At 41.9% G+C, this 12282-nt stretch overlaps 1 protein-coding gene across 1 annotated transcript in view; it reads right to left on the reverse strand.

Moving 5' to 3' along the window:
* The window catches only part of polrmt (polymerase (RNA) mitochondrial (DNA directed)), a 30544-nt gene that overhangs the window by 13432 nt on the left and 4830 nt on the right, over positions 1-12282 (reverse strand). The window contains exons 5-15 of the mRNA XM_079471578.1: positions 11886-12072; positions 9049-9198; positions 7786-7953; positions 7408-7578; positions 6888-7127; positions 5316-6107; positions 4638-4760; positions 4211-4333; positions 2894-3073; positions 1825-1911; positions 849-962 (exon numbers count right to left, since the gene is read on the reverse strand). Coding sequence (XP_079327704.1) covers positions 849-962; positions 1825-1911; positions 2894-3073; positions 4211-4333; positions 4638-4760; positions 5316-6107; positions 6888-7127; positions 7408-7578; positions 7786-7953; positions 9049-9198; positions 11886-12072 — 2335 coding nt within the window. The remainder of the gene's footprint in view (positions 1-848; positions 963-1824; positions 1912-2893; positions 3074-4210; positions 4334-4637; positions 4761-5315; positions 6108-6887; positions 7128-7407; positions 7579-7785; positions 7954-9048; positions 9199-11885; positions 12073-12282) is intronic.

Genomic DNA, 12282 nt, shown 5'->3' on the forward strand with positions numbered 1-12282 from the left:
AGACGGCCTTCACGTCTCCAACACAGCCAAAGAAAGGGGCTTAAATTGTGAAGAATTTATCAGGGGGCACCGGCCCTTTGATTAATGAGGAAGTTCATTAGAAATCACATAAAAAGTCCAATAATATGTACTGAGATGGCGACGACCTGCTAAGATGGCGACGACCTGCTAAGATGACGACGACCTGCTCTGCCCACCGAACAAAGCAATTTATACAGATTTGGAAGAACGCGAGGCGAGTAAATGAAGATGGAATTAAAATTTTGGGGCGAACTGTTTCTTTAATGAACCGACCCAAAAAAGTAATAATTTTTTAATATCGTGCCCCATCTTACATGGCTTCATTTATGGAAAAATATTTGGATATCTAGTAAATATGGTATTAGGCCACGCCTAGCAACAGCAGTGGCAGCAAATAATCAGCAATTGTGAAACAGACGGGTTGCCAGATGCTCTCTGCTGGATTCCCCGCGCACCCGGACCACCGCTGTGCCACCTCAGCTGTGTGGCTGATACTATCTGACAGCGGTGCGGGCCGTCTGCATGCAAACCTAGACCGTGTTAGTCCATCGTTTCACTCCAAGCGGCACAAGACCTTTTTGACAAGCAGTGAGCAGGGGGCTTGCTAGGTGGAGGGAGGACGGACTCCCTGCTGAGGAAGTAAAGTGGAACATCTACAGGAAGAACACTACAAGGGCTGTATGGGAAAATGTGTGTTGAATGAACTTTCATTTTCGAGTATAATCACTCTGGGCAGATTAAATTAGGATTTTGGGACTTTACCTATAAAGCTATCGGATCACACCTCGCACAACACTAGGTTTTTTTCTCGCGATGTTGACGCTTACCATTTGGTTCTTCATTCTGTGGTAGGGTTGAACAATAGGAAGTCCCAGTGGTGTCACCCACTCCACCGTTCGCCCCGACTTAGCAATTAGCCTAGCGCTCTCCGTCAGCCAATCCTGAGACACAAAGATAAAAAGTCACAACATCAACTTCAGGATGCATTTATTTGAAACTGAACTTTTTAGACTCTTAAAATGAAATTACATAATAAATCGGACCCATGTACCGTAAAAGCAAAACTGAAATTGAAAACCCCAACCTTGACGAGAAAACCATCTGTTATTTGTCCGCTGTGCTAACTTCGCCTGAAAAATAACACGCTAAACTGGCAGCCCAAAAAAGTTCAATTCGGGGCTCCTCCTGTGCTAGTTGGAAAGATCCAGATGCACAGGTGGGAAGTGTTTAAAGGACCTGCTGATCCACAGCAACAGTTCTTCCTGTGATATGGCACACTCCCAAGGTGCACCTCGGAAGCACTTTGTGGGAGATAAATTCCTCTATTCATCTGGAAGCAGGCCTTGCCTGAAGTGCATCCATTCATCAGAGCGCTCGGTCTCAAAGCACCCCTCCGTACTAGGCCTGCCTTGGGGTGGGTTGTGAAATGATCAACTACCTGAACTCAAGTCCCTCGCTCTATAGCGTCTGACCTATTTGGGAAGCTGTTTGCGTCTGTAGATGAGGTGGAGGACATTTCACATGTCTGGTTGTATCCCTGGGGGAGCGCGACGGGAGACTGTGAAAGGACGGCTCTTGATCTGTTGCGTTCACCTACAGCTGTAATTCGCGAGCTGGGCATGTGGCCCGAAAAAACTACATCAACGATTTGCTATAACAAACGTAATCTTTTCATTCTTAAACAGTAGCAGAAAGGATTTTAGTTTTATATTTTACGTGTAAAAATAGGCCACTGGCTACACATTTAAGCAGTATCACATGCTGTTCTAGTATAATGGTTCTAATAACAATGATATTGTATACCTGAATCTCTCTCGTCCCAGTAAACATTTCCTTTAGGCTGTTGAAAACCTGATGCACCAGGTAATGTGAAGCATCCCATACGTACTCCTGGGGATAAAAGTTATACAAAAAAAGTCACGTCTTCAGATATGCACACATACACATACAATCACTTGTTTTTAAAGCAACAGTGTGTGATTTTTGGACCAATGGCAGCGTCAAATGGAACTGCCAAAACAATGATTCTTCCAGAGCCATTGAGAGAGAGAGAGATAGAGAGATAGATAGAGAGATAGAGAGAGAGAGAGAGAGAGAGTAACAGCAGCATCCAGCATGGATTGAGGCTTCCCTCAGGCCGCGATATCCCCAAAAATACGTTTGGTAACAGAAACATCAACAGCTGGACCTTAAAACTAAATGTCAGCGACAAGACGCCTAATCCCAAATGATCAACATCGGGTGCGCTTTACCAAGCAGCGAGTTGAAATTAGATCCCTCGACTCTACAGGTGATAATTCTTTCCCCTTTTATTCTCCCCATGGAGAGAGTAGAGGAGCGTCACTTGTTTCTATGGTTGCCCACAGAGGATCACACTTGGGAAATCAAGAGTGATGCAAACGCAGGGAAACTAAATCCTCACATCACGTCACGCACAGAGACATTCGAAGTGAAGCAAGCCATAAAATGGACCAAAATAAGGGTTGATTTACTGATTTTATAATCCACCTTTAAATCTTAAACATTGGTCAGAAAAGGTAACATCCTTTAACTAGGTTTTCTCTGAGGAGGTCACTGGAGTGTTACAAATGTAACTTGTGACTGTCTGAATAAAACATGCTATGCTCAACCTTGACTTAACTCTAATGTCCATGCCAAAAATGGTATGGCTATAACATACAAAATGCACTGTGCCCATGACACAGAGTTTACGTTTAACTGTCAGACGCTCGAACGCAAACCAGACCGCAATGCTCAAAGGTACAGACCACCTTCATCCAAACATCACACAGGACAAGGTTTGTGTCATGTCGAGACAGCTGAACTCTGAGCCAACTTTGGTTTTGTTTCACAGATGAACGAGAAGCGTCACCTTTGGGAATTCATCGATTTCCTTGAGTCGCTTTTCGATTTGCAGACGGCCCCCATAGCGAGTGACGCCATAGACCACGGTCATCACTGTCTGCTTCACCACCTTCCTGTTGATGAAGCCCTCCAGCACCTGAGCGATCTTTAGACCCTTCTCTGCATCTCGAACCCTGAACTCCTCCACCTACGAGACGGGACAGAACATCCCGTATTAAAATCGACATGAAACAACATAAAAAATCTGTGATTTATAAATGGTGCTGCAGGTATGATATGACAGGACATTTAAGTTTGACGTAATATGACTTTGTCAAACGTAAAAAAATTATATTCATTACGTTTCAGCCTTTTCCTCAAAAACGAATAATGCTTGAATACACTTTTACGATATTTAAATGTCTAGTGCAGCCTCTAGCGATGAGGTTATGAACTATGGTGGCTGACACAGGACAAAGATGTCGTCGCATTTTCACTTCTTCACCGAAGGAGATATCTTATTTATGAAACACGCTCCGTAGAGCAGTTTGTCCAGTTAGGGCTACTGTAGAAACAACATGGCGAATTCCATGCAAGGGGACCCGCGGTGTCTGTAGATAGAAAAAGCTCATTCGAAGATAATCAAAACATAACGCTTCATTGTGTAATGTTATATATATACACCTCTGAAGACATAGTTATGTATATTATATTGCATTTCTGTCAATAGATCCTCCAAAACATTACACACTGGACCCTTTAATGATGCTTGTGGCTCTAATTGTATGAAATTTCATTTGCATGGAGTGGCAGAGCAACTTCATTACTCACACGAGGTGTAAAAGCTGTTGACTGTCTTACCGGGGCTCTGGAGAGCTTACCCTGTGAAACAGCTCTCATGAAGGGTTCGGGAACAATGAGGCTGTATCTATGCCACATTTTGATTCAGCACTGTGCCAGGATCACAATGAAAAGACTGCAATGTTCTCTGTTTCTATAAGAAGCACAATCTGATGTTTTTTTGCAGAAGGGACAGAGTTTAGAGTTTACTCGCTTAGTCTTCCCAGAACGGTAGACGGGAGATTAATAGATATCGTCTAAAATGAGACTCAGTCGACTCAGTTGTTCAAAGTGATCCCAAAACCTTTTTACATCCCCCATGTATATTGTAGCAGTGTCCACCTGTCAGCACTGATGGTTTGAAGTTTAAATGTGAAACAATACAAATCAACTGAGTCAAAAGCAAAACATTTCTTATGATCTTTGCGTTTATGAAGGTTTTGAAACAACAGTACAGTAGGCAGAAAGAGCCACTGCCGCCCCCTGCTGCCCCAGTTCGACTGACCTGCTGAGCGACGCCGCTGTAGACGTCCTGAGGAACTTCACAGGGCATGAGGTTCACCGAAGTAGCACCAATAACGTCCCGCCCGAGGGCAGCATAGTGTTGGAGACCGTTGCATGAGCCGTCCTGAAAGACAGAATGTGAAAACGTTCACTCACAAGAGCAGCTTTTACGAAAAAATTTAAACAGCCACAGACTGTAATAAAAAAGTCAATAAAGGACATGTTAACTTACCCCCGAGGATTATTAAAATGCAAAAGCATGTAAGATACTGTAAAACATTGTGCCATCTGGCATCAGCAGACGTATTTTATTGAATTGGCAAGGTCTTTTTTAGCATTCAAGTAAAGCCAAATATGTTCATAATTCAAAAGCAAAGACAGGACAGGATTTATTTATTTCACGCTGTGAATCTAGAAAGAGTCAGTACCTGGTGTACAGGGAAATAAGAGATGTATTTGGTGTGGTCGGGCGCACGTGAGGCATTTGCTATCTCCATACAGCAACCCAGCGCCTGCCATGGCTCATCTGCATTCATCCACCATTTGCGACCCTGTAAAAAAGGTCATGGCGCTTTAGGGACCGTGGAATGTGACAAACATTTTAATAAACACAAAATGTGGCTCAGGTGCGAGTAAAATAATGCATGCTGCATTTGGTTTGGGAACATAATTGAATAATACAAAAGAGACTAAACAGATTTGAATAAACTATACACTGTGGAGTAGTACTCACAAGTATAATGATGTATCACTGATCACAAAAAAATTACCTCAGAGCTTCTGAATTTAGATTGTTTTAATGTATGACATTTGATTATCCTATTGGTTGAGCTGACAACATAAATAATATATTTTTTTGTTTTGTTATTTTCTTTTCGTTTAGCAATCTTATTTCCTTACTTAATTTGACATCTGTGTGTAAAAATTCTGTTTTATTTTCCAGTGACGATCTATTCAGATTTATTGGTGTACATACATGTTCAGTTAAACCGTGACTGTTGTCAATATTGCCAAGTCTTATAATAGCCAATAATTGTTTTGTTGTGGCATATTTTCATGTCCAAATATAGCAAGTTGTGTTTTTTCCCAATATTGTAAACGCTTACGTCAAGAGGAAGATCTGCCGAGTCCAGTATGTCCTCCATGATGCTCTCTGCATACTCCAGTCTTCCGGTTAGTGAGCTACGCTTTTTCAGACCAGTAAGATTCACAAGATGGATCTTCAACCAGTTAAGACCTTCAGGTCCGAGGGGTCTTCCCTCGGCGAACAGCAGCAATGCCCTGGTCACGTCACTACCCAGATGGTTAAAATACGGCGGCCGGGGGTACGTACGCCCACGAAAGTCCATATTGTGAGGAAACCAGAACATCTCGTCCCTCACATGATTGGCGATAGACAGCTTATAAAGCGCATCCATTCGGAGACTGTGCATCTCGGCGACCTTCTTCTTGGCTTTGATGCCTTCCCGCTTCATGTACGCCTTCTCTGCCTGGGTGTACGTAGGGTCGTGAGGGCTGAAGCGTGGAATCTCGGGCGCTTCGGACAACGGCGGGGGAATGCAGAGCTTGTCGCTTCCCTTGTCGTTGAAGATCGAGATGATGATGTCTAGAAGAGGTTTGTTGATCTTCCACGCGCAGTTGCCCACCTGGTTGAGGGAGTCCAGCACGGCATGGAGGTTTTCAGAACGACTTTTCTCTAGGAGAAGCTGGTGTTGGATGGCTCCATCGGTTGAACGCATCAGCTTCGTGGGCGACAGCAGGTATGCGCCGTTTTTAGGGGAGGTCCAGGGTATGGGCGGACAAAACATGGGTATGACGTAGGAGTCGAAGGTAAGTTTGGTTTCCATCGCCTCCTTTTGCATTTGTGTCACAATAGGGTGTGGCTTGATGAAGCCAATCTAATATAGATTTGTACAGACAAAAGTTACATTTTACCATTTTGAAAATATGTCCTACTGTATCCTCAAGAAACATTAACTTGAGTTGTTGCATATCTAGAATCCAGAATTTTGGCTTGACCTACAAGCCACCCCAGACGCTGCATAGCAACCACCCACAAACCCCTAGCATCATGGCATACATTTAAGATAAACTTAACTGAGGGTCTTTTAGATAACAGGAATGTAAAAATACCCTAAAACAAAGAAAATCTAAGCATTTTCTACTTGACAGCATTCATGTCACATAAATAATCCACAAAGCAAACACGCTAAACCGAGAGCTTCTCCCCGCTGCACGGGCCATCTGCACACCCAGCATCACAGCATCTTTAAAGCCCATGCCGTGAGACGGTCATAATGTTCGGGAATGAGACTCTGGGGACAAACGGGTAAAAAAAATCTCTCGATTCGCTTTTGTCTTTCTCTCCTCAAGCCCTTTTGCTGGAAAATCAGCCTGGTAATTAAGGAGACGGTAAAAAAGGATTTAGAGCAATCAGTGTTCCCCCATTGACCCATGATCATTTGTATAGAAAAATATGGTTGCATAATTCATGAAAACATTCGTGCCTGTGAGAGGTTATGGAAGGGGACGAGGTGAGGATGAAATGGTTTATGCTCTTGGCCTCAGACGTCAGAGTCTGTACTGGATACACATTATATCTAAAACTAGAAAACTAATCTGATCGCCTACATTTATTTATTTCCCTTTTATTTTAGAACTGTTATAAATGTACTTACCTTACGACTGCTTCGGAAAGTGTACATGTGATACAGGATGGGAATAAGCTTCTCTTCTTGAGCGGGATTGAGAATATTGGCCTTAATTTTGAGCTCTCGTACCATTAGGTCAACCAGGAAGCTGCCTAGTTGTACCATCAGGACCTGCGGCCAAGGGGTGTCATCATTCAAAAGAGACGGGCCGTTACACATTTCCATCTCGAGGCTCACCCAACGTTGTCGTGGCAACTGGTCATTGATCTGTTTTGAAACAGTAAATCGAATATAAAAGCAAATGCGTGTATACACCAGTTTATTTTTAAAGCTGGAGCACACTCAGCAAAACTGACAGTCCATTCCAGCTACAGTTTTTTTTAGGATCGAATTCCCATCATACTAGGGATGCTCATTTCGGTAAATTTCCCTAACCTAAAATAATATTATTAAACTTAAATAAACACACCTTTTAAATCAATGAACTGATACTATTAATCGGTCAAAAGTTTACTATCGGTTATCGGTTAACATCCCTACATCATACCTTAGAATCGTGTGCCAGGAGCTCAGCGTACGAGCTGTAGATGTTCCTCAATTTGTCTGTGATCTGGCCGTGGCTCTTCTGTTGGATGCAGTACATATTGTGTACTCTGGTTCCCATCTCCTCAGCCATGATCAGCAAAGATTCACCACTGGGTGATTGTTTGTCTAAAGTCTAAATAAGACAATTAAACAAAAAACTAAAGCATTTAGCATTTTCCTCCACTTAAAAGGGATAAACATAAAGAAACAAAATAGACTTAAGTAAATGTTCTCTCACGAGTCAATGATAACCTTCTACATCTTTGCTATCATATTGTACAAAAGTGTCATAATGCAAAAGAGCACAAATTACTGTAAATTAGGTTTGATTCCTTGGTACCTGAAGCATGATGTTCACATACTCCCGATCATCCAAGATACACAGGTAAGGGTATATACAGGTACTCCATGTCCTCTGGCTGTTGCTGGCTAATATCTGTTTCCTGTCTTTCAGAGCCTGAAGCAGAACTTTCTCCCAACGTTTTCGCTGGGTGGCTAATAAGTCTCTCTGTAGAAATATTCAAATACATGTACATTTTTCTTCTGAGCTTCATTGCATTCGTGTAACATTATTCAAAAGCACTAAATTCAGATTGAACAACAATGATGATCTGGACTGCATCAGTTGAAGGTTTCAGAAGAAGTTTGGAAAGAAAATAATTTAGAAAACTGTGGCATTATCAAGACCGTTGAACACATTTCCTTTCTTATTATTGACGATTATAAAAGCCCCCAAAATTCCATTGTCATGATATTTTGTTCACAATATACTGTTTAGAAAAGTTTACATTAGATTAAGTGATTGAGATTAGGGGTGGAGATGTGCTTATTAAATTTCAATTTAAGGTAAAACCAGTTCTACTTTAGACTCTAAAAATGGAAATCTCATATATATGACGATGTGAATGCAACGCACAACACAGCTCGGGAGTATCATGCAGTCGTTGCCGCCTGGCAGAAACTGGGTCATCTCTTCATCGGGTGCTTTTCTCTTTCCCTTCGGAGCAGCAGAGCAGCCGGCTGACAGGGATCGGATCTGATGACCCCGCAATGGAAGGGTGACGCTTTCACCAGGCTGCAGGGGGGGTGCATTACAACGCATTTGTATTCCATTAGACTCTACCGTAAATGTTGCAGAGACGCGAGGGACCTTTCTCCGTTCACGTCTAAAAGACCACGGGCAGTGGAGTAAAATGCCAACGCAGAAAGAGTTTGGAGTGGAAGGCATGAGGTGGAAGCTTGAACAAATGTCTGCGTTTACAGGTACATATCTGGAACCTGGAAAAATATGTGTTGACTGCTGCGAGGAACATCTGGGAGTTTCCACATGTGTGTGTGTGTGTGAGACTTTAAAAGGCTTCTTTATGGTACTTTCCTATGTTTGAGGATTCCCACTGTGTTACACCAAGTCATACCAAATATTGATACCGGCCCACAAGCTAAAGTTTAAATATATATATATATATATTTATATATATATATACGCACATATATTTTGATCTGAATATAAAATGGTATAAATAAAATATTTTACTTGTGCATTTACAGTACTCTTAACATCACATTACATCACCAACAGACAAGATGCATCTTGGTTTTGTACCATTTTGGCCATGTGGTTGGTGATAGGCTTCATGGCCTCCACGGAGTCGATGGTGACGGTGGTCGCTGCCTCCATATCAAGCTGACGACTGAACCGATCCCGCAGTTCTGCCAGACTGAAGTCCATCTTAGGATACGAGATCCCTTCCCTCTAAAACACAAAGGAACAGGTAAAATGACAACCGGAAGGAAAGACGCGGTTATCACCAAATGTGAGATTTCATTTAGGGCCGCCAAATCGATAAATCGGGATTAATCAATTACAAAACATTTGTGCTTATAAAATATATGTTGGTGTTTTTTTATTTATAGAAATACATGTATACATTTAAGAAATACGTGTCATTTATTTGTATAAATAATACAAATATACTATATAATATTTACATATATGCTTTATGTAAATATTTGTTGTTATACATATTAATGTATATACAAAATGACAATATTTTCAGCGTACAGGCCTAGAAATCCCATGTATTACACGTATATCAAGATTCCATAATATTTCTGTTTTCCATTACCACTGAAAACAGTGGATGTTTGCTTAAGCTGGATTCCTTGAAACATTATAAGCGACTTCATAACGCTTTGACAAGGAACAAGCTATGTGTGTACTGTAAGTGAGCCCTAGACGATTCGCTACACAACAAGCACACGGTTTAGCCGGAGGCTTTATACTGAATATTACTGCCTTCTTATAACTGCAAGTGAAGTCTAATAGGGATTAAAACGCATTAAAATAAACATTAAGACATCATTTGTGCGATTACCGTAAATCCTAAGACTATTTACACTTCATTAAAAAAATAGCAACTTCCCCAGGGCTAGTGAAAAGCCACCAGGGCAAGTGCATATCTGAATTGCTACCAGGCCACAGTTTCCCGGCCGTGTGAATTCTACCCTGTGGCTCTGGAGTTTTCCAAACATTATTGACACTAATACATAAAGAATTTCTCTTAAGGCTACTTTAAAAAAATTAAAATCAACACCTAGATGGCTGATCAATAGGTTGAGCAATCCCATGCAGGAGTCTAGCGTTCTGGCTGACAGCCAAATGGGTGGTCTCATAAAAATGTAAATACGGCATATATTACTGCAACAGCCTTCTAAGTGATGCTAAGAAAACGTGACACGTTCTGAACGGCTGACATGTGCAGCCATTTGTTATTCGGTGGGGGGGATGGGGGGCATCGCGGTCTGCACAGACATCTGGGAATTATCACCGAACACATCATGGAAGGATTTTGATTGGACAGAAAGGCCTGAGCATTAATATTTGCCAGGGAGACAGGGAAGGAGGGAGTCCGCTAAATCTGTCCTCAACAGAAATCGCATGGACGGCGGCCAAAATAAGCGAAAAGGTTATGGTGGGATAAATCATGCCGGCGGCGATGACTACTACAAATATGCCCGGCCAGGCAGAACACAAGGTTGTGTTGTGTATAGGGACGGCTCGGCAGAGGCCCATATTTCCAGAGAACTGCCGCCTGACAGGAAGAAAAGCGTGCGCTGACCTCTGCATTAAGGACGTGTCGTTCTGTTCCCACGTGAAATGAAGACGCAGATGCTTCCATGTATATTTAGGGGGAAAATAAATGGCACGTGTGTGGCTGTGTCATCTTTAACTACACAACTATAGATCCTCTTGTATCTTCCTCTAAATAAGAACTTTTTGTATTTATTTGTAATTTTAAGATTTAAGCTGTATTGCCTCAAAGCCATGCTGATATAAGAGCACTATCACACTCCTTTCTCGAGCGATATTGCATTACTAACCTCTTAATACTAAAGGTAAATACTTCACCTAATTTTTAAAAGTAAATTCAGAGAAGATCTTGTCATAATATTTGAGTTCCTGCAGAAACCACAAGACGAAGTTGATTTTAACAGATGCTTAAGTTGGGCAATGTCTCCCAAATTGGCATCGGACGATGCCTACAGTAAAACATTGCAATGGACGATGACATCGGTGGCGGGGGTATATCAGTTTGCTAGACGGCCATCTGCCAAAACCTTAAAAAAATGATATCAGGCCTCCAGACTGCGACCAAATCGCATTTTGCGAGCAGTTTTGTGAGCATTTCTGACATATATCATTACATAAATGTCTGCTGGGAATTACTAACACTCTAATATGTCTGTGATGGACTAACATCCCATCCAGTGGAGTGCACTTTCAGCTAAGACCTCCAGACGACCCACTTCCTGTGAACTTCCCAGGAAAGTTTCCATTCAAATAAAAAAGGTGGTCGGTGTGGGTTACAAATGGGCTGGTGTGCACCTGCGGTAATGAATCAACGAGGGAAAAAAGGGGGCTGGCTGGTAATTGGTGGTGGAGTAGACTGTCCTGATAACAATACCCAGTGCGGCCAAAAATAGTCTGGGTACGTTTGTCTGGAGGAATTAAATAGCGGATGACAGCTGTCACGGTTGTGAGACTCGGCTTTTTGACACACAGACGTGTTCAGGCAGGTCTTTTAACGCAGCCTGAGGTACATAATCTTCTTATAAAAAGCATCTTCGTTTAAATGCGTCCGTCTGCGTCCCTACATTTTTGCAGTTCACTAAACATATCTTTCAAGCGGATCGCTAACAAAATAATTACATTAATGGAATGATAGAGATGCTGGTATTTGGGTACGACAGGATTTATAGTCCTTAAAGAAGAGTTCCTGAATGGGAACAAGGTCTTTAATGGGTGATGAAATGTGTACGGTGTTTGGGTGAAATATATCATACACAACTCTGGTAAATGACGAAATTAATTCATGCATAAAATTAATTCAAATATAAAGCATAGTCTAGATTAGACAAAATAAACAAAGAAAAATGTACCTCAGCATAGAACCGTTTCACCAGTGGCAAGGAACATAGTGGCTGCTCTTTGGATAAATGTGGTTGGTATTCGGGTTGCACCATTCGAACGGCTCTCAGGACCACGTCTCTCTCGTCCTTCTTAAACACACAGTCTCTGAACACATCGTCCACAGATATGCCATCCACCGCCATCTGCTGCAGGCACCTAGGTGGACCAGAAAGGAGATCCTTCTGTCAACAATAATTAAAGCTGAACTGTTTATTTCTCAGTACTAAAATGTTCCTGAGTAATATCCAGAGAAAACTATAAATACAGCATTTGTTGACTGAAAACATGTGGCACTAACAAAACATTGCCTTGTTTGTTTAAGCATCTCGCTTAACCAACCCTGTCACTTTAGTGTCTGAAGAATGA

The sequence above is a fragment of the Barbatula barbatula genome (assembly GCF_947034865.1).
Source record: "Barbatula barbatula genome assembly, chromosome: 13".
Classification (NCBI taxonomy): Eukaryota; Metazoa; Chordata; class Actinopteri; order Cypriniformes; family Nemacheilidae; genus Barbatula; species Barbatula barbatula.